This window comes from Platichthys flesus, chromosome 9 (genome assembly GCF_949316205.1).
Source record: "Platichthys flesus chromosome 9, fPlaFle2.1, whole genome shotgun sequence".
NCBI classification, from domain to species: Eukaryota; Metazoa; Chordata; class Actinopteri; order Pleuronectiformes; family Pleuronectidae; genus Platichthys; species Platichthys flesus.
Window position 1 is genome coordinate 10874235 of NC_084953.1, and position 26702 is coordinate 10900936.

The 26702-nt window shown below is 42.6% G+C and overlaps 4 protein-coding genes across 4 annotated transcripts in view; 1 reads left to right on the forward strand and 3 right to left on the reverse strand.

The window, feature by feature from the left end:
• Window positions 1-657, reverse strand: part of atp13a3 (ATPase 13A3) — a 30214-nt gene extending 29557 nt beyond the window's left edge. The window contains exon 1 of the mRNA XM_062395142.1: window positions 361-657. The gene's annotated coding sequence lies outside the window, so the exon portion shown is untranslated. The remainder of the gene's footprint in view (window positions 1-360) is intronic.
• Window positions 658-4561: 3904 nt separating this feature from the next.
• On the reverse strand, window positions 4562-11827 carry tmem44 (transmembrane protein 44). The gene is made up of 10 exons (XM_062395851.1): window positions 11572-11827; window positions 11361-11490; window positions 10879-10969; window positions 10544-10695; window positions 10304-10390; window positions 10015-10185; window positions 9360-9521; window positions 9185-9247; window positions 8920-9033; window positions 4562-4768 (listed from the first exon to the last, which is right to left on the reverse strand). The coding sequence occupies exons 1-10, from the start codon at window positions 11733-11735 to the stop codon at window positions 4583-4585; spliced, it is 1320 nt and encodes a 439-aa protein (XP_062251835.1). The 5' UTR covers window positions 11736-11827; the 3' UTR covers window positions 4562-4582.
• Window positions 11828-14581: 2754 nt separating this feature from the next.
• On the reverse strand, window positions 14582-20660 carry lsg1 (large 60S subunit nuclear export GTPase 1). Its single transcript, XM_062395740.1, has 14 exons — window positions 20456-20660; window positions 19825-19951; window positions 19444-19564; window positions 19272-19358; window positions 18999-19085; window positions 18429-18489; window positions 18074-18250; window positions 17558-17935; window positions 16976-17077; window positions 16731-16878; window positions 16476-16595; window positions 15930-16009; window positions 15334-15507; window positions 14582-15198 (listed from the first exon to the last, which is right to left on the reverse strand). The coding sequence occupies exons 1-14, from the start codon at window positions 20546-20548 to the stop codon at window positions 15019-15021; spliced, it is 1935 nt and encodes a 644-aa protein (XP_062251724.1). The 5' UTR covers window positions 20549-20660; the 3' UTR covers window positions 14582-15018.
• A 1007-nt stretch (window positions 20661-21667) lies between these two features.
• Window positions 21668-23653, forward strand: fam43a (family with sequence similarity 43 member A). Its single transcript, XM_062396301.1, has 2 exons — window positions 21668-21760; window positions 21875-23653. Exon 2 carries the CDS (start codon window positions 21904-21906, stop codon window positions 22942-22944), a length of 1041 nt encoding a protein of 346 aa, XP_062252285.1. The 5' UTR covers window positions 21668-21760; window positions 21875-21903; the 3' UTR covers window positions 22945-23653.
• Window positions 23654-26702: the final 3049 nt, after the last annotated feature.

The window sequence follows — 26702 nt, forward strand, 5'->3', positions numbered from 1 at the left end:
AGGTCAGCGCTTCGCCGGGAAGACCTTCGCTGGATGTTGGCTAGCAGGCTAACGCTAGCCTGGCTTCATTGTTAGCCTGCTACTCGGTCACTAGCTTCATAACAAATTCCATGTGTCCCCCAGCGTTGGCTCGTGCTTCTACCTCCAGACAGTGTGAGGGGGTAAACGGGCTTCGAACCGCAGTCCTGACCCGGTTTCCAAGCACCTACCGCGGCAAGGAGGACGGTGGACGTCCGCACACACACTCGCGTACACACACACTTACACACACACGCTTTTGCTAACGTCGCCGCTTTAGCTCGGCTGGGTAGCGACTGACACATGGGTGAGGATGACAGCGATGAAGGCGCAGACACTCACCCAGAGCCACCTGGTCACGCTGAAGATCACCTCCGAGTCATGGCGAGACGAGAGCGGCTGTTATCTGCGGGGAGACGTCGCTGAAGGAGGACGGAGGACCGGGGTTTCGTGGGGAAACCGGCACACGGTCGTTCGGACGGGCAGAGAGGGAGCGGAGCGCGACGCCGCTGTGTGTTGACAGCTCAGCGGGACAGCGGCGGTGAACTGGCCCGAACTGGCTGCGTGACGGCAGGAAGTGACATGTGCTGAAATCACGGGAGCGAGAACACCGCCCACGACTCACCCAGAGAATGTGCTTCATAGGAGGGAGGGAGGTCTCTCACCTGCCGCTAGTGGGACATGATGGTGATACTGACCGCCATGATGGTACTGACAGTCGTGATGGTACTGACAGCCTTGATGGTAGGCTACTGACGGATAGTAATAACATGTGTGTTGCAGCAAGTATTATAATAAAATTCTTGAGGATTTCATGGATTTCATTTTTATGCTAATCTGTTTTGCTTCTCAGGACCTCTGCTAAAGTGAAGCCAAATGGTCTCTATGGTTGACTGAGGTATAGGTCAAAAACCGCTCTAAAACAGCTAATGATGACAATGTGCGTTTACTCAACTAATGTTTTTAAGTACAATTTCAAGGTACTTAACTTGAGTATTAACTTTTTATGCTACTTTATGTATTCCCTCTGCAAAAGTGAAGCCAAATTGTCTTGATCGCCACCTGTTTGCTGGCTGAGGTACAGTTCATACACCCTGTCTCCACCATGGTAGTGTATATACCAAATTAAAAAGTCTAACAGCTAATAATAATGTTGTGTTTACTTATGTCATTTATATAAGTAAAATTCCATTTACCCCGCCTACTCCATGTTAGCAAATGGAACATGGTCCAAATTATTGGCTTGCTGAGGTGAAAGTCATAATGTCAGCAGACAGCAGCTGACCAAACCAAAGAGCCAGAGTTAGTCACAGTTAATTTTTCTCAAACATGGTTTCTGTCCTTTTAGATTATTCTCGTCACCCCAATGTATGTTTATTTTCCCTGTAAGACTGGTTTTAAGTAGGTGAAATGTCATGGTGGACAGATGAGACTGATTCACAATTGCTTGAGTGTGTATATCCGTCAGCTGTTACCATTTTGCCAGCGCCTGACTCATCAGAGTCAAAGAGGCGGACTGTGGGTAGAGCTGAAGTTACTGTGTGTGTTATGTGTGGACACAGTACATTTCTTAACCCAAGCCATGGTGTCATTCTTCGTCTTTGTGTGGCTTATAGCATCATGTTGGGGGGCTTTGAGTCTCTCAGGTTTTTTGGTTTGTGGTTGTCATTGAGTATTTGATTTGTGCCTCTTAGTAATGTTTCTGCAGTCGGGGGTTTAGAGTTTCTTTTTGGGGAAATGATCAGGTGATGACCTGGGGCCACCTGATCCATTTGCCAGTAGACCAGTTTAGTATTTCCATTACAAAATAATCTCTTACATTTATCAGACAGATGTACTTACTAAGTACTGAAAAGTAGTTAAGATACAATCACAAGCAAGTAACTAGAATGGCACTCATTAGAGCGCATACCTCCTCCAAGACCCAGCAATACTACACATGAGTGTATAGTTCTCATAGTAGAAATACTGTTTAAAAGATAAGAGGAAGTGGTCAGATAAATTACTTGTTTTGTAATAAGTCATTGTTTAAGAAAGAGACACAAATCCTGGATCCACCTCTTAATCCATTGCCTCACAAAGGTTTAATGGTTTCTTCCCAGAACCAGGTTCCAATGCTCTCCTAGGTTCGGCAGAAACGGGTTTTGTAGTTTTTTAAGCATAATGCTACAATCAGAAAGAGGAACAAACACACAGACAGACACTTGTGAAAGCATAACCTCCTTGTCCCCGGGCCCACAAACAGGATATTTCCAATCATGCTAATTTCAGCAAACCTACAAACACTGTGAAACAAACGTTACTGGTGCTCCAAGCTCTCTGGTGAATTTAAACTACAAACACAAAGTTGAGGGTGTTGCGATAGAAACATTTAACTAAAGAATAGAAAAATCAAAGCACCAGAAGCTTAGATATAATTTTTTTCTTTTCAGGTGAGTAATTTTTCAAAACAGATCCACTCATTTCTCATGATGCAATCAGGTACGTGTAAATGTTTTCACAGGCTGAGTGTTACCATTTGTGGCAAGTAAACTGAGCTATGAGTCAAATCACTATTCTTAAGAAATTCCCAATGAACTATTCTACAATTCTTTCTTCAGTAACTACTGGGTAATCATTCATTCCTGGCTTACTCAGGATTTTGTAATTCTCCTGAACATTGCCCCCCTCCCCCTCTTACAAACATGCAAGGTGAACAAAATGTCCTGCGGCCTCAAATCATCCACTATCTTCCCTGTTCTCTGGAGTGATCACTGACGCACGGCCAAGAAAAACAGAAAGGCCCATTCCCCACTGCTGCTTCAGATGTGCTAATCCTGGCTCTTGATCACTTCTGCAAACAGAATTCCACCTTTTTATGTTGGACACGCTGTTGGTTTTCCTTTCAGCTGATCTCGGAAGAGACAGAGATGAGGCCCAGAGATGGAGCAATGCTAGCTCAGCATTTATCATAACTACAGACGACATTAATGGAGTGCAAATGCAATTTTCTTTCTTGTTGGATATATTGGGAAAAAAGATTAAAAGCCATAACTCATGTTAGGTCTATTTTCAAGAAGATTCTCTGGTTTAAATTCCAGAGTAAGTTTATTTTTTAAAAGCACCTGTATGCACCAGATGAAGTTATCGCTGTTCATCAGCAACATTAGATTGGCCTATGAGCAGCAAGACGGTGAGGCTCTTCGTTGTGGGTTAATTCATCAAAAACCAGAAGGTATTACAGACTAAACTAATAGTAGATCGATTATAAAGCATATAAGACACTATCAGCAGCTCTGGACAATATGGTTAAAACAATTATATCAATGTTAAACGATTGATTTTCTCAAAACAGTAATATACCAGTATGTTATACTTGAACAGTAGCATATACTTCTGCAAGTCCCAAAAGTCCCCTCAATTCAATCAAGTTGAACCAAATTGACCACTTATCAGTCCCCTACATATGATAGATTATTTTCACTAAGATCCATGTATTCCTTCGGTAATCAGTGGAAATGTCAGAAAATAGCCAAACTAACATTTTTAACAAAGGGTTCTTCTCCATTTACCAAGTTTCATGAAAATCCGCTCGGTAGTTTTAGTAGTCGTGTTGAAGTCATTTCTTCCTCTCATCCATCCAATTACTTCAGTTGCCAAATTTGCTAGTTCCTAATTACAGTTGTCTCAACATTATTAATTCATCGGCCACTTAAATTGGTAGAACAATAACAAGTTAAGATCTTATCATCTCAGCATGGCATTGGTGAAATTCTGTAAACAATATAATTGTATGATCTCCCAGGCCAATCTATTGAGTCGTGTTTACAGGAAAAACAAGGTGTTGAGTAACATGAGTGCGACTGCTGAAATCGGCCATCGCTTTGTTACACTTCATTAGTGGTTTCCCACTCATTTGTCTCAGAAAGACATGTCACTTGAGGAAATGTAACAGGGAGGAGGAAAACATGCCTCATAACTTAGCTCTTATCTGTGTATTGTTTGGTTTTCAGGCTTTTAGGAAGTCCCCCTCAGTTAAAATGGCCTGGTTAGTTGTTCCTTCATCATCCTTTAAAGCCCCAGAGCAGCCAGATGGACAGAAGTCCGATGGATGATGGAGAGGACGGACGAGCTCGGGCCGTCTAGTCTGGCTCTTATCTGCTCTGTCGGCCCTTTTCCCAGTCCAGCCCTGATAACCCAGGTCGACTGGAAAAATACAGGATATGACCCAATAACCTTGCAAGCCAGCGGGGGAGCAATATTGTTTTATTAGGGGAGGTCTTTTCCGTAAACCTCCTTAACAGATCCCAGTTGTCAGAGGGTTTGATGAATGCTGTCAGGACAGAGTTTCGACAGTAAATGCATTTGCTCCTCTGCTCTGAGAAATGGCCCCAACTTCTAGACAAAGCTGCACAATGCATCTAAAATTAAATATCCACTGTTACCAGCCAAAAGACTCATGGTTATAATCTCATCCTTGAACAAAAAACAACACATTTTGCATACTTGCTAAATGATAAAGCTGTGTACCAAAACAAGACAGACGACAGGTTCTTTTCAGCAGATTTTATTCTCTTCTTCATCATCACTTTGTGGATCTCACACCCTCGTGTTTACCAGAAAGAGTTTTCTGTAGGAGTCCAGACATGGAACAGGTGCAGATGGTGAAGGGTTTGGGGTTTGCTGGACACTGCTGGAGGGGGAACTCATCATCCTCCGGTCGTTTTGCGGTTGGTCCTCTCCACTGAACATTTGCCTCTTCAAAATCCCACTGGAAAAATATGGACATGTCAAAATATTATTTGGATAATTGCAGCAGAAGGATAAAGAAATGTCAAACCATGTTTGTATAATGAGTCATCTTAGTAGCTAATATCAGCATACTTAATCCAGCATGGAATCAATAAAAAAAAAAAAAAAAAAGTATTTAAAAAGGCATAAAAGTTTTTGGTGAATCGACACCATCTTACTCTTCTGCCTCATACTTATTTAGAATGACACTCAGGAGTACGTATACCTCCGCCAAGATTTTTTTAATCAAGATGCATGAATTATCCCCTGGGTAAAATCTGTGAAAAGGACAGAAATCTCAAAATGTTAAAGAGAGTGATGAAATAGTTCCTGGATCCACCCTCTGGTCTGGATCTACACCAAAATGTAATGAACGTTTCCCTGACCCACACAACATCCGCCCACCAAGTTTAGCATAATCTTGCTTACAAACAACCAGACAAACAGATCATTCATTTTATTTTGGAAACACAAGTCGATTTACTACTTGTTCTGAGGCCCTGTCCCTTGTCCTTTTCCAACACTGGTTGTCTATGTTTCAGATAAGTGTACTTTAATGACCATTGTAGTATGACCACATCAACTGAACCCAGAACATGAAAGGTTCAGCAGTGTTCACACACAGTTAAATTCCAGGCCAGGAGCCATCACACCAGAAACTATAAACATCTCCCAGAATAGCAGAGGGTAGCACTGCCCCCCTATAGACGGGGCAAACATCTCGCACGACTTCCTAGGCAGACAGGCCCAGCCCGGTTTTCGGTCTTTAATCAAAGATCCTTTACAGCAGAACAATTGGGCCATAAGGCAGAACTCAAACAATTCCACCCCTCACTGTACCCCCTCGGTCAACCCAACCCCCCCACCTCCGTCCACCAGCCCCTGCCTCAGCCTCACCCAAACAAATAAGAACCGGCACTCAGCAGAAACGCTCACGGAACAAATTGCACAATAGACAATTCAAGCTGCGGTGAGCCAAGTGAGCTCCCACTGCTCGGTTTAGACAGGCAGCACTCTCCAAAGCGTAGAGCGGTTTTATCACGATCAGCGATTATGGAGTTATTATGAAAAGCAAGAGGAAAAAATTTAATTCATGTTCTATGTAACAATTCTTCCTTGCTGACACTACTTGCATTTTACAGTTGAAGACATATACATTTCCACAGACATCTAGAGTTCTGTGTATCATGGATTATACATTAGACATGGAGTCAACTTCTAGGGAAACAATCCTCCTGTTAAATCACCAAGTAAACGGCTTCTGTTAATTCTAACTGACAAGTGGAGAGATAGTTCAGGAGGAAGCGAGTAATACATGACTTCTCCAGTTGTTAAACATTACAGATTGGAGATCTGTTCAGTACTCCTCAGCAAAGAGTACCTGTTCTTGTGAGAAGTGCACATATTCAAGCTTATCATGTTTCACTCTGATCTGAGCTGCTCCAAAAACAGCTGCAGTCCTGTTGGAGGATGACAGACATCCACCACAAAAGAGTCAAGTCTGCAGACATGTAACCCAGACATTTTGAATGCTTTTCTCAGAGTCCTCTTACTCTAACTGTGCTAAAGGCATTCCCTTCATTTGCTTTTTCCTGTTAGGTGAACAGTATCAAGCTCCAATTGTTTGGGCTCACACCATTTGCCTTTGTTTCTGGTTAAATGACATCCTCCACAGCTTGGCTCTCAGCAGCAGCATAATGAGGGATTTGCTCTTGTGGCTGTTAGCATCAGGGCCGGCATGAGAAAGTAAAAGCTTGTAATTTCACTCCGCTGGCAAACTCAAACTCGGCCTTTCAGAGCAGTGGAAGTTATATAAATGTGAAGCGTCAAGGCCAATTTTGCTCTTAGGAAACTGTCCACTGAGGAGAGGTTCAAATACAAGCCCTGCTTCCCGTGCTCCTCGTAAATGACATGCATACATTTAGCCATAAGCCTCTGTCCAGATGAGCTTATCACTCTATAGTTTGACTCATCAATGCTTTAAAAAAACATTGCTGACTGTTGTCCTCACAAGAAACTGTCTGACTTACTTCCCGTGAGCATCACGTGAAAAACAAAGCTTGGTTTCCAGCGGCAAACACACACTGTTCTCAATGGTAGTTATTCTGAGTTCAACTCTTAAGAACTTGGACAGAGCAAACATTGATTCAGATAAGAAATTGCCAAAGCACTGAAACTAAAGTCTGCACCAGCGTCGGCTTCACCGTTAACTAGCTGTCTCCACGTGTGTGTTCTCCTCATGAAGGGACAGAGCCACATCTCGCTCTGTGACACTGCTGGGCCTCAGAGTTTACTAGAGTTTACTTTAAACCCATTGAAACACATTCATGTAGCACAGCAGCACATCGGTTCAGCATGAGTGGATCTAGAGAAATATTCATGGTTTGGGGGGGGTGCTTTGGGAGGTAGCAGAAATACAACCACAATCACTCACATATATCGATATTTGCTTGTAAAGCCTCAAACTCTTTAAGTTTGTCTTAAAAAAAGAGGTGATATTTAACTGGGATACTCACATTTGGTTAAGCCACACTTTTGGTCAGGATGTTCAGCTGATTAAACCGTAAAAGTCCTTTTCCCTGATGTTTATTTTGAAATGTTTGAAAGTCATGTTTAATGTGTGACTCACTCATTCCTGTGAGGGACGCACACTACCAGTGCCACCACCCTGCCACTCTCCATCTGCAGCCATATGGTGTTTTACTGGTGGAAGTTGGAAACCCTACACATATAATTAGCAGAACATCAAAAAAATCCACAGCCAGGACCAGGAGACGCTGCACAGAAAGCTGCTGGCTCCAGGAGAAACTAGAGGTTTCTGGAGAGAGTAAAATAACTCTGTTACCAACCCTGTGTCTATAATGATGGATAAAATATGTTTCTGAACCTTGGTCAATACCACATCTCCTTTCCATCCTCACGAGCTTGTGAGAATAAAAGCTGTTTTCATTCCTTCACCCCACGGTTTGCTGACTGAATGCACACAAAGTTGAAAACAGCTCCTGTTGTGTGATGGGTACAACCGCAAAGTCTACAGGGAGCGTCCACTCTTGCTGCATTCACATGCACTCAGATATCAAAGTTTTGCTGTGGTAAATTTTGACGGCCACAGCCTTCCATTTGTATTTTTGAATTTGAATGTCCCAAAATGGGCTGGCAGCATTTTAATTCCATTCCTGTCCTTCAGCTTCTCAAACATTTATTGGACAGCAGAGCAGACAACTTCATCCTCTTCATGAATGTATAAAACTATAACACCAGTTATATGAGGCGAGATTAAGAGGCAGTAAACTGAAATGACACAGGTCTTCAGCAGTTCACACAAGGTGACAGAACACAAGTTACCACAGCTGGCTGTCACCACCTAGTGGTACACTTTCAAAAGAGCACTTCATGACTTCTGTATCCGAGATTACTGTTAAAACCAGTTTTCAATTTCTGTTTAAGCGGACACGCAGGTGAAAACTTGTGGTCGGCTATACAACGTAAAATATTACTTTAAGACCTCATTGTTTATAAAAAAGAATAAAAACATTAAATCACAGCCTCTTTTCTATTAAAGTGTTCCAGTAAGTCATGACAATAAAAGGACTCTGAAGCTGACAGCTGAACCATCATTGTTGCACAGCCAAACTATTCCTGCTGTAACTTACTATATATCTAAATGTTAAAATACCCTATGAATAACAGTAATAATCCTTCTGACAGTTGTATACACTATATAATACTATACTCTTAGTACCGTTTGTGACATGAAACATTTCAGTCATATGTCGTGACTGACTCCAGGGGTGGATCAAGGGCTGGGGTCAGAGGGGTTGCGGAAATCTGATTGGCCCCTATAGCTCTGTGTAAATTGTGACCCTTTATCGCCCCTGATTTAGAAAATCCTAGATCTGCCACGCATCGCCACTCTATGGGAAAATGTAACACGGCTCCTGCACCAGTTAAACATTACCTACCTAAACACCCAGAAACAGAATCAGGTTGTATTGCCTAATTGGTTTACACATACAAGGAATCTGCAGTGGTGTGGTTGTGGAAGTATCAATATTCAAAAAAACATATAAAAACAGGCAACAAATTAAAAATGGAAATATCAAATTCAGATGTTTGATTCTTCCTGCGCACCTCCAGATCTGAGCTGACTGTTGAGGAGTCGAAGGACGAATCCGACAGGCGTTCAACTCTGACCCCTCGCCCTGCCCCGTCGAGACGCTCGCCCTCCGCCTCCTGCAGGCAAACCTGCAAACAGAAGAGTTTCCACTTAACATATCACACACAGCAACCACTGACAAGATTAGAAAATATGCTGATATTTTCACATGCAGAAACCACATCGCTAGTGTGAACAAAAGATGCTTTGATGACTTTCCCCTGCAGGGTGAACACTCACGTCCATGTAACGGCCCATTTCAGACATCTTCTGGACATTTTTTGTCTTTGAAGAAATCATTGACTAGTACAAAAAGATGACAAAAGGATTCCTGTTAAATATCATTAGCACTTTCATGATTCAGGATTCCATTAAACAAAGCCAATAGCCTGCATTATTTATGAAGCAAACTTACTTCTGTTCGTGGTGATGAATTCATTTTTTGTTTTCCGTGGTTCTTCATGGCAACATTCTCCTCAGTGGAGATGCCCGAGCCGCCTAAAAGACGCTCTGTGTCCGGAGACAAGCTTATGAGCTGCCGACTGGTTCCTCTCTTGTACCAGTGGAGGATTAGAATCTGACGATGTTGGGTAAAAGGTCAACACATCCCTCCCATTGGAAAAATCACACACATTTCAAGATGCTAGTGTTAATTTGCTGGGTCCTGCTGCACCACCCGTCACCTGAACGTTCCAGAGATCTCTGTGTTGTTGTGAACGTGTCTGAGAAGGAAAGCTCCTGTATTGTTCATGTGTCAATCAATCAATCCAATTTCAACCAATCAATTTCCGGTAAAAGTACAGACCCAATAATCACACAATCCTCTGGAGTTCATGTCTGAAAACTGCTTAGGATGTATTTTCATTTCATTACACCTATCGCTCCAGCTCTTGTAATTCAGATTGTAAACCAGATGGCTTTATAAAAATGTAAAACCTTATTTTTTCTGAATACTGTGCTATAAATGTCACCAATAGCAAAGTACATCTCTGGCTAGAGCATTGGGTTCTGGGAGTTGAAACCCTGCAGATGGAAGACTCCGTAAGAGACACTTTGTTAAACAGGGATACGAGAAGATCCAGAGTGACTCCGCATATGGCTGATAGCAGCCACGGCATGACTCTCAGGAGGAATCCCATCTGAGTGTCGTAGAGGAGGAGGACAGCAGCGTAGAGGCCACCAGCCAGGGAGCACAGCAGGCCTGAGAACACCTGGGCCTGGGTCAACATCCGTCCTCTGTACTACAGGGGGGAAAGTAACGTCATTCCATTAACAGTGGGCATATATGAGGAAAGCAATCCAGACTATAGAGAGGAATAGCTTGGATATTAAAACACCCATGGGCTGATTTTCACTTACGACTCTGCGGGCTGGAGGGAACCTGGAGGTACAGACGATGACAAAAGAGATCAAGCCAAGTGTGTAACCCAGGATTTCAGTGTTGTCCTTCGAGAATAACCATTTAAAAATGTGATAAAACATTATATATGAAAACGTATATTAGTAAGGATACTCGACTAAACTGAAAGAGATAAATATGTGTAGACGTGTGTCTGTTCGACCACACTGTGACCGTCCACTGAGTTGGTGAGTGGTTACTTGGAGGGTGACGTGCAGCAGTCTCCTCCCGCTGAGGAGCCCGTCTGCTGGTTTGAACGGAGACCTCATAAAACCTCCTGCGACCACCATCAGTACGCACATCGCGAGGAGGTGCTGTCGCCTCCGCCTCCTCATGACCCTCAGCCTCCTCTCTGATGGACGCCACAGAGAGGAGAAGAGAAACGGTTGGTTTTGTTTGCTTATCTGCAGCATTCTCTGATAAGCTGTTCATTTGCCTAAAGGAGTTGGCCAGCTGGGTGCTAGTATTAAAACCCAAGAGCGGCCGACCTGCACTTTGTATTAAACAAATTGCTACCATACGACCCTAAGCTTACCTGTCTTTGAGTTCCAGCACAGCAACACTGGGAAGCAGGAACACATCACATTGACAGCATCCACAGCAGCTGCAAAGGTGCCCATTAGAACCTACAGGGGGCGCAGCACACATTAATTAATAGTGCCTGCAAAGTTGAATAAAGTACGATTAATTTCATTCTGCAGGTTTCTCAGTTGATGTTGATGTTGACGATACTCAACATCAACATCAATAACTGTTATGTTTATCACCATTATTAATACTATAATAAAAAATAATCTAACTAATGTGAATTATTATTATTGTATAAACTGTATTAACACCATTACATCCATAAACATCATTCTTCTCTCTCCACCTCCCTCTCTCTTCTGTCCCCTCTTCCTCCCCCCTCCTCTCCTCTCTCCTCAGCCTGACGTGTAACTATTGGGTTTCTCTCTGATCTTTAAGGTCTCAAACTTATGTTTACAAATACAAGTGAACTGGATTTGAAGAAGTCACCTGAACATAAAGCTGTGTGGACAGAATGGCTCCCACGGTGCTGCACAGGTCACCCAAGAGGCAGTAGAGGGAAATGATGGTTGCTTCTGAAAGATCTTCCCCACGACATCTGCACCTCTGGTACATTAACCTTAAACAATTGAACACGGGTGTGATGCAGAACAGTTTCAGGGAGTGACCACAGCAACAGTCTGCATCGATGAGGACTTACAGCAGAGAGGACAGAAGTAAAGCGAGTGAGGACAAAGAGCTGAGAGCGAGGAGGACGCAGGGGTTGTCTGAGTCACGTGAGAAACAGGTGGAGAAAGAATCCATGCAAAAAGCAGACAGATGAGAGAAGAAAGAGTTGCATCCTGGTCCAGTGTGAACATCCATGATCAGCACGGGTCAAGTCGTGTTTGACACGCAGACATCCACTGTGTCACAAGAGGAAGACAACTCACACACACCTGCTGAGTGAGAGAGCTGAGGGGCTGCCGCACCTCCTACAGGCGAGGGGGAGCACCTGCAAGACAAACAATTAAACGTTTTTCTAAAATCAATTAAAGAAATGTAATTAATGAGACTTTTCATTTATTTTTTAACAGTAAACACATATTTATTTGTCATTATATTTGATTTCAGTTTAGAACATCTATTCACTTCTCTATACCGCCCACTTGTGGTCATACTACAAAAATGCAAGCTCAAAGAAACTTCAAAATGCTTATGATGACGCTATTAGAATTATCCTGAAGAGACCTAGATGGTCTGACACTTTCCAAACGGTCCCCTAGAAATGTACAAATTAATTTGCAGATTCATTGACAAAAATGAAATCATCTTTGTCTCTGATGGCCAAAAAGAAGAGAAAACTTTAAACCTGTTTCGGCTTGACTGTCCAACATCAGCATGTTAACAAATGTAGGTGAGAGGCACTGTTGTGCAAGTTTACACCTCTCATGAACTAGTTCAAATTTCAGTTCATACAAGTAAACATGAATAGTTCACGTTCATAGTTCACCATTTAAATTCTGAACTAGTTCATAGTTCAATTCATGTCATAGTTTTAAGGTGGAAGGTGAGAATGAAAGACTTAACTTGTTAAAGAAAACCTTATTTATCATTACCCCTTGCCTTTACTGTCGGAAATCTTTATCAGACAGTGTGTAAAAATCCCTTTCTGCTTTCTCTTGCCATCTGTATATGAGACCGAGAGCTGTTGTGTTGCAGGTAGGGCCTGCCCCTTTAAGGAAAGTTTGTAGTGTGTGACGTAGTGCACCAAGGTATTGTGGGTAAAGACGCTTAAAGTCTGTGTATGGTGTGTATAACGAGAAGTGACGGACCAACTGGAGGTGATGCCAGTGTTGCCCCTGCTGCCCCTGCTGCATATCCGAGAAATAGAGTGTGGCCGCATTCCAAGTAAAGAAACATGTCCTCCTCCTTCTTCACGGAGCGGTCCGGACGGCTGGTTACCGGTGTTCCAGTTTAACTGGCGAACATGGCTTCTGGCGACATTCCAGATGTTTAGGCTGTTTTCAGAGCCGGTGGCAGATTCGTCATTTTCATTTTTTTTTGTTGAAAAATGGACGCTCCACCAACTAGGCCATACCGCCTGATGATTTCCGTGAAGAACTAAACACAATAAGAAGATGGCCTGGTCATGTGTGTGTGTCCGTGTCATGTTATGCTGCTTTTGATAAATACTTCAGAGCCTTACTTAAAAGTTACTTTTAGATGTTTGCCTTAGATACTGGATGATTGAATAACCCAGTACGTTTTCCAACCTTGTCATGATCGCCTTAAATAATCACTGTCTGCTGTGATGTCCTGAGGCTGCCCCCTGCTGGCTGCTGGGTTCCTCTGCTGCTCCAGCTTGGTTTGTGCAGCTGGTGATTAACTAAAGTTGTCCATAAAAGAAAATCTTTAATATCCTTCAAGGGCAATTTGATGTGCAACCACCGATCAGTGCACGACAAATATAAACAATGTAAATAAAACACAATATAAAAACCCAATAGACTTAGTAGCAGGGGAAAATTAGCTTTTAATAAATGAATTGATAAGTCGACCAACAGAAAATTACCCGTCAACTATTTAAATATTCTCGAAACATTTTGTTCTACTTTTAATTTCCTGTTGTGATTCTAATAATTATTAATGTTGGTGACATTTCCTTGATAAATGGGTGGAGGTTTTATTACCTCTGCTAAGGTGGTTATGTTTTCATCTCTGATTTGTCAGTCAACAGGTTTATGTAATAAACTGCTGGACCAATAACCACACAACTTGTTAGAAGGAAGCTGCATGGATCAGAGATGAACCTATACGGCTCTGTTGAGCTCTACTGAGTGCCAGTCTAGTGAATGAATCTGGAATCTTCTCTCAAAAAACATTTCCCCAGCCCCATAGGGTTTGTAGTGTGAAGCTAATGAGGTGTTTTATCGAAAACGTCAGAACAAGTGAATCCACTTTATTTCAGCATGAACAGAAAAAAAAGAAGGGAGTTTCATTTCACTTAACAACAGTTCCTCGTAGAAGCATGATGCATACAAAGAGATGTATAAAAACCTACTCACTTTTGCAGTATAGTAGGAACATTATAGACTGCGGTTAGAGTCAAAGATGAATCAAAAAAAGATTAAATTAACAGGTGCACAATTCAGAAAGCACCGCAAAGTAGAGGAGGAGAAGAAAGAACAATATAGAGGTAAGAATCACCCCGATTGTGGACATCATTAATGTTTATTGGTGTCGACATGACATGATATGCTATCAGTACAGGACTCTTTTGATATATTTTATTATATATTTTTATTGATTATGAGGAAGGGGAGTGAAGAATACAGTGGTGGATGATAGGAGTGTCGGAGTTACGAAAAGAAGTGTGATGTGTTCGCTGGACTTTAATAAAGTAACAGTTGCGTTCAGTTCAACTCCGTCTCTTTTCCCCGACTTTTCCTTCAACTTCAGTGAAAAACAACAAACTACAGCAGATGTCGATCTACAACTATTCTACACACGTGAGTTGTTTTATTCAACAAAAGGTGAGAGACTGACCAGCGACCAGATAAATGATCGGCAGATGTGTATGCATGTGTCAGTGTCTTATCTTTTATATTGAATGACATCAATCCCTGTGCCTAATTCCATAATTTATATTTGTAAATGCAAAGTAACTTTTCTTTCCACTTTGTGAAGCACCAATCAACAACCGCATAGAAATGGAAGCAGCAACACAATAGCATGAAAACATTGATTTTAATCTATGATCCAGCTTCTTTACATTTGTCAATCACAACATGTGGTTAAAAGATGTATCCAACATACAGTAAATTCATAAAGACTTGAAAATGTCTTTATTTTTCACTAATTTCACATGATTTCCAAACACTGTGGTGAGATGTGTTGTTCAACTGGTGATCCAGATGATGGAATGCACTGCACCAATACAATCTTAACAAACACAACAGTCCTTGACAGATTATGCTCCTCTTGAGTTAATATCACAACAACCTGACCTTTCCATTCTCACAGGATTAAGTGGCCAACGTGTAAATCTAAACAAATACTGCTCAATTCCCTTGGAATCACATGTGAATTGTACATTGGATTATTTCCCCCCCATTCTTGCTTAAAAACAATCTGCAAGTGAGAATGCTCATTTTCTACGTCACTGTCAGGCGTCCAGATGGCCTGTGAGCCGGCGTACTTTCTCCTTCTTGTTCTTGTTGCCGTGTTTTTTCCAGGGTTTGCCAACCGGCACCTCGGATTCGGTTTTACTTTGGCTGACAGGTCCACTGCCTGGTTTGTAGCCCATGACGGACTGAACGCCCTTGGTGAGAGCCCGCACGTTGTCCTAAAGACAGAAGACACTTCAATTCTCAAACTCTGAATTCAACAATGAAAAGCCTCTCTTTTTGAATTATTAATAATAAATAACTACCACTCGTGAATTGTTCATACTAGTAAGAGGGCAGCAGATTTACTGTACCTGGTTGAAGAAGTTCTTGTCAACCGAATTTTCTATTCTCTTGATCTTGTGATGTTTGTGTGTTGACGTGGAAAAGTCACACTCTTCTAAAGCTGTATTCTGGAACTTGTCGTGCTGTGGCTGGAAGTCTTTAGGATTTATATGTGGAGGAGGATGGCAGTACAGAAGCTTTCCCTGCAGAGTGTGAGGGAGAGCATGTTACAAAGTCAATGCTCCACACAGATGTACATATTCAAAATGACTGTTTGGATGGTAAAGCCATATGTGGCCATCTACATTTCTCATTCTCTGTGGACAATTACTTGAAACAACATAAATGTGTTTAACAGCTTCTTCAACATGCAGCTAGAGAGCCATTGTTCCCCACTGAGTTAAAAAAAATACAGCAGAAGGACAGGAAAGTCACTTTTTGCATTTAAAGCAGCAGGTATAGAGACGTTTTGCATCTAGTAGATTAAAATACATTCATTCAATTCGATAAATGTTCATTTTTGTTTTTACAAGCGAGAGAGGCTCTATATTGACTTTAAAAAGGTCCCTTATTTTCTTAACCCACCATTAACAGACTTAAATCTGGATGCTGGTCTGGTACTTACGTTGACAAAATCCTTCAGGATGTAGCGGGATGATCTGGGCTGATCAGGCTGGCCATGGGCCGTCATGAAACCTCTCATGTCTGGAAACAGATAAACAAAGAATAACAAACTTTATCTAGCTCTTATCTAAAAACATCATGTTTCCAAATACAGAAAAATGTTCAGTCATTAAAATGTTATTTCAGTCAGTATCGATAATCATCACGATAAATGTCTCTGTTTTTCAGGTTTAAAAAATTGTTTTTGTTCCTGAATGGAAGTTGAAGACACCTGACTGTTACCGGTGGTTTAAAAAATCTTAATGGCCAGAAAATGGCAAATACAAGCTTAAAACTCTGAGCTAGATAATTTATACAATTTAAAACAATTCTATGGGTCAAAGCTCTAACTGTGCCTTTGCAATTCATGGAAACTATACCAGCATATACTGGGCTTTTTTTTACTGCTGCTTGAAATAATTATTGTTATCATTTTAATTGATATCAGCCTTCTCTGTCATTTGCTGACATGTAAATGTTTGTGTCTAGTAATTCACGTCTAACTCACATCCATAAGCCATCAGCAGCTCTTCAGAGGACGAGTTCCTGTCCGGGTCTTCATCTTCTCGTGGTCGGATTATGTTGAAGCCATAGGTGCCTTCCAGCACATGCCGAGGGACTGACTGACATATGTATCGAATCTGTTAAGGACTTTTATTTATCCCGACAGTGAATTTAAAGTTAAATCAACACCTCTTTTCTTACAGGAAAAAAAAAAGCTGTAGTCAAATTCTGCTGGCGCTGTGCTGAAAGCATTGAAAGGATATAAGAGAGACGGCAGGTACGTGGTCCCTCATCTGATCGATGGAGAGGATCCCAGAGCAGATCATCTCAGCTTTGGTGGAGACAAAGGAGGGCATGACCAGACCTGGGCAGTCACAGAGGCACAGGCCAGGTTCCACAAACAGGGTCTGAAATATATGTTAAAAAAAAAGGAATGCTTTCAGATGTCAGATGTTGATGTTACACATGATCTGAATTCATATGGTGTGTGGAGTAGTTCTTCACCTGAAAGTGCTTTGTGTGTCCAGGAGTAGCAGAAACCGACACCTTCTTGTTCCTTAGAATAGTGTTGATGGTGGAACTCTTGCCCACATTAGGATATCCAACCTGTCAAAAATATGTAACCAGTTAGCAGATTGGCAGATCAGGAGCTGGTACCCAAACAGGGAGTCATGTCAGTAGTGTGGCCGTCGTTCGTCAGTTATTTCTCAAACAAAGTTTTCTGTAAACTCTGTTCGGCAAAGTTCCACAGGTAAATCTAATCAACCACCTTTAAAGAAAGAACCCCCCCAGTGTGTCTCACAAAGTCCTGAATCATAAACCGTTATCCATGACGAAGTTCCAAAACGTTAATCAATGAAAATAGGTGACTGAGGCGAACACTATTAAAACATCACCAGTCAAAATTGAGGATAGAAACATATGATATATATATGATCACTCAATTATAACAAATTATCTTCCAGTATAAATTATTTAGAGATTATTTCACTTAAGGGGCATTTGTCATTCATTTTCCAGTGAAAAAAACACATTAACATTCCTTTAGATGACTACAAATGTACCAGAGCAAGAACTTTTACCCACCAGTCCCACGGTCAGTTCTCCTTCTTTCAACCTGGGCCCGTTGTGAACAGCCTTAAATATCTCCAGCAGCTCATCTTTATGCAGGAGGCGGCTGGAATTGTGGAATGAGGACTCACTGGATGAACCGCCAGCCTTCTCGTCTTCATCATACCCGTCTTCTGAGCAGGTGAACCACTCCTCATCAGCCACGGTTATCTTTTCCTGCTCCTCATCCTCTGAACTACTTTCCTCTCCCTCCTCATCCTCCTCCGTCTTCACTTTCTCCTTTCCATCTGCTCCTTTTTTGCTCAAGACTTCATTGTCCGGCTTACTGTCCTCTTCCTCGTCACTCTCTTCACACTCCGGATCCTCCACTTCCATGCTCTCCACTTCCAAACCCTGTGAAAAGAGAAATTGATCACGTTCATTTGGGGTTTACGTCGGCTATAAATGTCTCAACCATTTGAAATTTCATACGTTCACTGTAAATGTATTAACACACTCAGAGAGCAGCTCATCGAATCTCCCTCCCCTCACCTTCTCCTCTGCATCCAGCCTGTTGCTCTCAGCCAGGGCCGACCAGAAAACCGCCCTCATCCCGTCTTTCTCAAAGTGTTTGGCCCACGCTCGCCTCTGCTCCCTGGTCAGCAGATCTGCCTTGTTCACAAGCAGCATGTTCACCTTATCCCTGGACACTTCCTTCACATATAACTCCTAAAAGCACAACAAGAAAGAAGACAATCAATCGAGAGAATAGTGATGTGTTGAGTTCACTAATTTTCTTGGATTAAGTTATGTAAATCAAACAACGGCTATTCAAAAGTGTGACACACAAAGGTTAATGAAGTAATCTCCTTTCATAAATAAACCATCCTAAAAGATATGTTCTTACCAGGTCAGGACATCTGAACAGCAGGGGATTTCTGGCGTCAACAATTTGAACCACAACATCACTAAAGGAAACCAAAACAAAAGTTTTTGCTTTGAGTGTCAAATGAAGATATTCCACATTGGTGCTGAAGGGATGATGTATTTCTGTAGGGCAAAAAACAGCTACTGGGATATTTAAATTTTTTTCTGCTTAAATACAATTCCATATGTAAAGCCAAGCTAATTCTAGACTATAAATGATCTAGAGATCACAGTTTTATGACTTCAACTTTAAAACCTCTAATTTGATTTGGCTTTTTGAAAAGTTAGTTATATTTTGAAATGACATGAGTATAGAAAAAAAGAGGCTGTATGAGGGCTAATGTTTGGATTGATATTCATATTTGGTACGTATCATTTCCCCAAAAACTCTGCAGTCTCTTTAGCCACTTGTTTTTAACCGGCATTTTAATAACATGTAAATACTAAACAAGCATGAATGGGTAATTAACTGATGCTATAGGACTCATTCCTGCAGCGCTTCATTGAGAACAGGGTTAAACCAGCAGCTGTACAGAGATTTGGTTTGTACCTCCTCTCGATCACTCTCCACAGCTGTCTCCAGAACTCCAGATTCCTCTCAAACGGTGTGAGAAATAGCATCTGCTCTTCTTCCAGCCTTTTAAAGAAACAAAAAATATATTTTCTTACATTATTGACACTAATAACCCAACACAAATATATAATATATATAAAAATATAGAAATGTTTTACAGTGCAATTTTTTGGGACTTTTTTTACTAAAAAATACAAACTGGATAACATTAATAATTGATAAAAGCAAAGATGACAGAAATATACGCACGCTGCAAGCTCTCGTCTCCACTCCAAGAAGCTTTCTTTCTCTGCCTTTTGAAGTTCAACTGCGCTGGTGTTTTCGTCCCAGTGGGGGCTTAAAACAATCAAAAGACATTTCAACTATTAAAACACAGAATACACTTAAATGGTATGACAATACCAAGATTTCTTGTGTCTACCGTCGGGGAATTCTGAGGAAATGCTTGTTGTCTTCATGCAGCTTCTTGAGCTTGGTTTTCTCCTCAGCTGTTAACAGACCGGCTCTGGCCGCCGCTGGCACAAAGTGGATGTTGAGTTTCTCTAAGAAAACAAAGCAAGAATAAGGAAGTCGAATGAAAGGATGAAGGTGCAGTGAGAATCTTTATTTGGTTTGAGAGACATCGATTTATAGAACGTCTGCATTCACTTTGATATGATTTAAACATACATGAGTACATGTAGTAGTACACCTCTAAATGCTTGTGAGTTAAACTTGTTCCCAATCATTGGACAGAGCATGTATAACCATGTGTATGACCTAAAACCCAAGAGCTAGACTAGTTAAGCTAGGTACCACAAACCTGCAACAAACTCAGTTCCGGCCATTTCAGCGGTCGCAAGGAAGTCATCCATGGAGCTCTGCTCTGTCACCGACTGCAGGTTCAGCCGCCCCCAGTCATAGCCATCGTTCAGCTCACTGGTGTGGCGCTGAAAAACATAAAGGTGAAAAAGGGAGTGAGATAAAATCACATTCAATTGACACTGCAACTGCAAGCTCTGGCATGCTGAATTCCCATGGCTGCCCTGCATCAAAATCATGTAATCAAAACACAACTCTAATTTGTCTCCATAGCCTGGGAACCTAATTGTTAGGAGGAGATATCAGTTTATTAGCTTCACCTTCTTCTGAAAACTGACATTTTCTTATGGGAATTTGGTCAGAACTAAACCGACGCCTACGTACAGGTAAGGAGCAAAGTGTCCAGGACCATAACTGCAGCATTAATGATATGATGATCTATTAGCGACATCACGACCACACAGTATTATACAATATTAGTTTCTGTTCAGACATGGTGACATTATAAGTTTTAGACATGTTTACTTTGTTATTTTCAGTACGGACTTGTTGTCATTATTAGTTTGAGACATGTTAGTGTCAGACATGTTAGTGTCCGACATGTTGAACAGAAGCTAGCGGTTGTAGCTCACCCAATTTTCGCCTCTCCTCTTTCCTTTGCCTGCCTGGAGCCTCTCTTTGATCAGGGACTTGCCCACTCCTCCTCCTGGCTTATTCTTGCCCATAACAACTCCTGATGTGCACACTTCACACACGCGCTCAAATTAAACTGGTCCGATAAAGTACAACTTCAGGATCCGTCGCTAACCACTGCTCCTCATGTGCCCAACGTTGTTGTCGTAAGGAACCGGAAGTGGACCAAACCATTTGGAAGACAGATATCCGAACGGGTCTGTTTCAATAAACGCGAATTCAATATAAGTATTCAATGAATAGTGCTTCAAATTAAATACCACAGTTATAACAGCATACAACGTCACAAAATTGGGCTTTTTTTAAACCACCCATAGCAACGTAATTGTGGTACAACCCGCTTATTTGTCCAGTTCTTAAATGTGTCCTGAAGAAAATAGGACAGTGTCACTCTTTTGTTCCCCCTTCCTGGCAACACCTGGTTAGCAGCAACATGAATGTAATATATTGAAGTAATAAAATAGAAGAGAATTTAATAGTAGTAAATAGAACTTTAAAGTTTCGAAAAGCTGCAAACAAAATAATAAAAACAGTGATCACAAACACACACACACACACACACAGGCTTAAAACACGCACTTCTCATGTGAACCAGTAGATGGCAGTGCAAAACAACGGTATTAACAAGAGTGACTCCTGTCAGCTACTTTCTGGAAAGATCTATAGATAGATAGATAGATAGATAGATAGATAGATAGACAGAAATAATGAAAATTTAAAATAAGTCAACAGAACAAATAAAGTAAAATGAAAAAGGACAGAATATGAATTAATATACACCTTTCATGAACTTATTTTACTTGTGTTCACTTGATATCTTATGATGTAATTATGAATGTCATGTGTTATTTGACACACAAAATGTAAAACTATACTTTTTTATGATAACATTTTATTTGTAACAACATTGAAATTATAACAACAATGTGATTCTTGTGGGTCATCGTTACTCCTATATACTCATTGCTGCGTTTATATATTTTCAATAAAAAAATTGCCCAAACTGAACAGTTCCTGCAGCCTTTTGAAAACAGCGTTTCCATCAATGACCATTTACAACACAAACCAACACGCATCTGTTGACACTTGGTTCCCTCCACCCCTGCAGCGGCGCAGAGATGGTTTGTCCCTGTATATAACTCGTTCAGCCCCTCCGTCTGCATCCTTCACTTCACTGCTCTACGATGAGATAGGACCTGGAGCCACGCTATGGAAAGGAGCACTTTACGCACTGGACACATGACGTACGGTGCTCCGCGCTCAGCTCTTGCAGAATATCTCCTATGACGTGACAGGCAGCAAACACCTGTAGGATCGAGACGTAGAATAATCAAAAGTTTACTCTCTTTCTCTCCCAGTGCTGCTGTTGACTGGAACCAGCGCTAAAATGCTGCCGTGGAAGAAGAACAAGTTCGACCTGATAGAGGAAGACAAGCAGTCCAAGCAGAAGGGCTATGCGGTGAGTCTCAACTACTCCGCGCTCACCTCCTTCGCCAAGTCCTGCCCCGAGAGCGCGCTCAACCGGGTGGGCAGCATGTTCAAGACCAAGAGGAAAAAGGTGAAGATCACCAGCGAGGACCCCACGTACACGGTGCTCTACCTGGGCAACGCCACCACCATCCAGTCCAAGGGGGACGGCTGCACGGACGTGGCGGTGAGCAAGATCTGGGGCAAGAGCGAGATGGGCAAGAACGGCACCAAGATGCGCCTGACCATCAGCTCGCAGGGCATCCGAATGGTGCATGTGGACGACAAAGCCAAGAGGCCGGGACACCTGTACCTGCTGCACCGGATCACCTACTGCGTCGCGGACCCGAGGCTTCCCAAGGTGTTCGCTTGGATTTACAGGCACGAGATGAAGCACAAGGCGGTGATGCTGCGCTGCCACGCGGTGCTGGTGTCCAAGCCGGAGAAGGCGAAGGCCATGGCGCTGCTCCTGTACCAGACCTCGGCCACGGCTCTGGCCGAGTTCAAGAGGCTAAAGCGGAGAGACGACGCCCGGCACCAGCAGCAGCAGCTCATCGGGGAGCAGACCATCCCGCTGGTCCCCCTCAGGAAGCTGCTGAACGGACAGTGTTACTACAAACCCCCAGTGGAGCGCAGCCGGAGCGCGCCCAAGCTGGGCTCCATCACGGAGGACCTGGTCGGGGAGGAGGAGGAGGAGAAGGCGATGCACTTTGAGTGCGAGGACGTTCTGGAGACGGACGAGGATTCTGTTACCAACGGTAAACAGGAGTTGACTCAGATTATTAATGACCTGGGGGAGATGAGCATAGGAAACGACGTGCAGACCCTGAAAGCTGACCTGAGGGTCACCAGACTCCTCTCCGGAGAGAGCACGGGGAGCGAGTCCTCCATAGAGAGCAACCAGGACCCCGCTCCGCTCTCCAACGGGTTCGGGGAGGTGAAGGTGCAGGAAATTGCCTGAATGTTCTTTGGTATTTCTGTGCGCCTGTGATTGTTTTGATGAGCCACGATGTCTCCTTTGTAAAGAGACATCTCCTCTATCGCTGTGTTTGGGGAGAGTTCGTCTGATCTGTGCCTCCGCGACTCACTGAGAGGATCCACAGAAGATCCTCTCAGGTTCCGGGACAATTCACACGGACACACAAGTTTGAGAGCGTGTGACCACAGGACAAAGTGCAAAAACAAGTGCATGGCCGTCTGAGAAACAACTGGTGGGACCGGCGAAATCCCAGCGCGCCTCAGGGCGCAGGCACTAAACCCGTCTCTTTATTTAAGAGGATTTGTTGTAGCTTCAAACTTGTTTACCTACCGTTTTTTCTCTCTCGTGAAAAAGGCATTCTTCTGTTGAGCAATGCTCATAATGATCCAAGCAACATTCCGGTTTAAAGCACGTTTTCCCTCAGTGGTTCTGTCCAGGCATCCTTAATTCCCCTGTAACAGCCTGCTCATTATTTTACTTTGCACTGTTGTGGAATTAATTCAAGTATTATGTTGACTACATGTAAATAATATGTTGTTGTCTGAAACATAAGTGTCATATCTTTGCTGTGCAAAAGAAAAAAACACCGTGTATGTATTATTATGTAAAGTAAGATGTTTTAAGTATAAATATGTTATTTTTCAAAAGAATAAAATGTGGTTTGTTATGTGAACCTCATAGAATTATAAATAAAAAAAAAGAAAATGATTTCAAAAACGTTGAAGTTTTATTTCGATGTGAGTTGGAAAACAAGGGGGCCATGTTTCCCTCCATTGCTCTTTAATATGAGAGGGGATTTAGAGAGTCTGAGATCGAGGTCAGATTTTTGCTGGTGAACACAAGTCACCGAAGCTGGTTTCACAAGGACGCTTCTCAGATTTCTATTAATTTTATATCTAGGACGTCTGTTTTTCTGTAATTATGTTTTTGATTCAATATTCTCGGCTGGATTTATTCACTTTCTTTTTTACCGATGTGCTTTCAGGGAACAGGCTGTAAAAGTTATTCAGTTAAGGTACTGAAGGCCCATTCATTGAGACTGGCCTCGGGGGAAGCCAGGCCACAGGAGGACGTCAGCACGAGCACAAGCTTTTAGAACATTAAATGGATCCTTTAATGACAAGGCAGCAGGCACATCAGATGCCCTGAAACAACAGTCAGTTATTCATCTGCTATCCGTCCTCCTCTGGTTGGACATTTCAGAGAATATACGATAGATCCAGCAGGTGAAAATTCCTCCACGTGTGCCCCTTTTAGTGAAACCAGGAAATGATGCACAAGTGGTGATGGATGTCAGCTCAGTTTCATCAAGATGTCAGCTTTTAAGTGGCAGAGCAGCTAATAACCGATTAAATTGGTTCATGTTGAAAGTCGTGACATCACATGTGGTCTTTGCAGCAAAAGAAACAGACCCTGTAGTCAGTGAGGGATGTGACCTATCAGCACTGTTACAACCTCTGCTGCTGCTGATCTAAAAGTGGAAGACCTGTCACTTTCACTTTCGCACACAGCCGCAGGCCTCCACACAAACCAGGCTGTGCTCACAACTCATTTGGCTGAGTTGAATATAACAGTATTATCTCCGACACGCGAATTTGGATGATTGTGTCAGGGCTGCACCTCCAGAGTCCAGTTTGAACCATGCAGAGATGCTCTGCCTCACTAAGTCCACTGGTGCTGCCCACCAACAGGGCTGAGTGAAGCCAGAGGAGGGAGGAAACCGGCTCTCCGTTGCCCAGAGGAGTTGAATATGGGGATCGTTATGTGGACAAACTGTGTTTCACCAGCTGGCACAAAACCGTTCGCCACGCTGAGGTATTCACTAAAAACAAAAAACATTCCCGGCGTGGATTTAGAATGAAAATCCACAGTGAGGGGGGGGGTCAGTGTGTTTCAGCCAGCGGTGGGTGGATCCCATCAAAAACTTCACAGTGGCGCATTATGAGCTGATGTGCCTTTGGGGGAGACACACACTCGCACACAGACACACAAACTCATAGCTTTCACCAAACACATGTCTCCATTGATTTCATTAAGACTTATTCCTAAGTCTTAATCATATTACTACTTGCCAAACCCTAACCTAACCTAAACCAACTAAATCTAACTTAACATAACCATAGCCTTAATCTCAGCCTTAATCAAACCTAACTTTAACTTGCCCCCACAAGGAAGACACGTTCCCACAATGTGACAATGTAAACAGATTTAGGTCCCCACAACACGAGTACACTCACACACACACACATACACCCACACACACACACACACACACACAGAGACTGAAACATCAGCTGAGCACAGAAACCCACTCAGTGAGCTTCAGTTCCTCATGTGGTCTGGTGCCCTGCCTACACCAGCTGCAGCTCCAGGGCGGTCAAGCTTATTACACAAAGACAGCATGACATCATCAGCATAGGCCCTCCTTAATGTAATTAGTGGACGACCAGGACTCATGAACACAAAGACGTAGCAACAGGCCATTTAACTGCTGCTCCCGCTTTGTGCAGCTGCTTGACGCATTTACAGCTCTGCGTTTCTCCCTGACCTACATTTTCATTCAGGCTCTCTGGGGTGCCCCACCTCTGCACAAGCAACGGAGGTCTCGCAGTCTCCCGGCGATGCCTGGAAATCAGCCACATGTGCGGATAGCTCATTCTGAGAATTAAAGTGTCTGAAAGTGTTTGCTGATGACAAGTGTTTCTAGAACGCTTCTCACGCTGCCAAGGGAGTGAGCAGAGATCCTGACTGATAAGAGAGAAGTGCAAAAAAAGGGAGGGGGGGGGGGGGGCTGTGGGTTTTCCACGTCACGTTCACTTTTGTCTCGAACACTCAGGTGTTTATCGACCGACTGTCAGAGGTGTGTGAGTCACAGGGAAGGAGGCTACACATTCAACTGTCAATCAAAGAAGCCTGTTTTTGCTTTTGCATTTCATTTTTCCCTTTCTTGGAAATGACAGGTTTCAAGCGGTAAAAGGGAGTTAAAACAGGATGAGTGCGCGACCTAGTTGTATATAAAAAACAACTGAAAGCAACAACTCTGCTCTGAAAGGCTCCAATAAATTATCATTTTCTTATTTAGTAATCTGGTGATTATTATCATGTTTATTTTTTTACGATTCGGCAGTTCAACCTCCCCCCCAGGGTTTTCAGTTAACTGTCACGTTAGTCAAAGAAAAGCAGCAATCCTTCAAAACTGAGAGGCTTGAACTACTGATCAATAAAGACTAAAATGAATAATCTAAATAATTTCCATAGAGTTTTCTGTTGATCCAATAATTGACAGAGTTTAGGGGGGAGCAAAGAGCAGGGTCAAAACAGGACCTGAAGCCGGGGGAGGAGGACTCAATCAGGTGAGCCATTGGACTCTTTATTCCAAAAAACAAAGATATCTTCCATCAAGTTTAATATGTTTTCCCGAGTGAAGTAGAAGAAAAAATGAGGCATGGAATCTGAAGTATAGCCCACAGTGCTTGAGTCAATGTGCTCTCTAACAATGTATATACAGGCCACTATATACAAATATGTATCAGGGTTCAGTGAACACAAGGTTTCTCCACTGCGATGACTCGCAGACACATGACAACCCTTCATCCAAACTGATCACATTCATAGTACATAGAGAGAGAGCTACTTTCAGACTGAAGCCCCCTTGAACCTGGAGGTCAAGACCCGACCTGACACAGAGGCAGAAGAGCAGAGTTTCCTCATTAGCTCCACTTCCAGGCTTCCACGCAGTT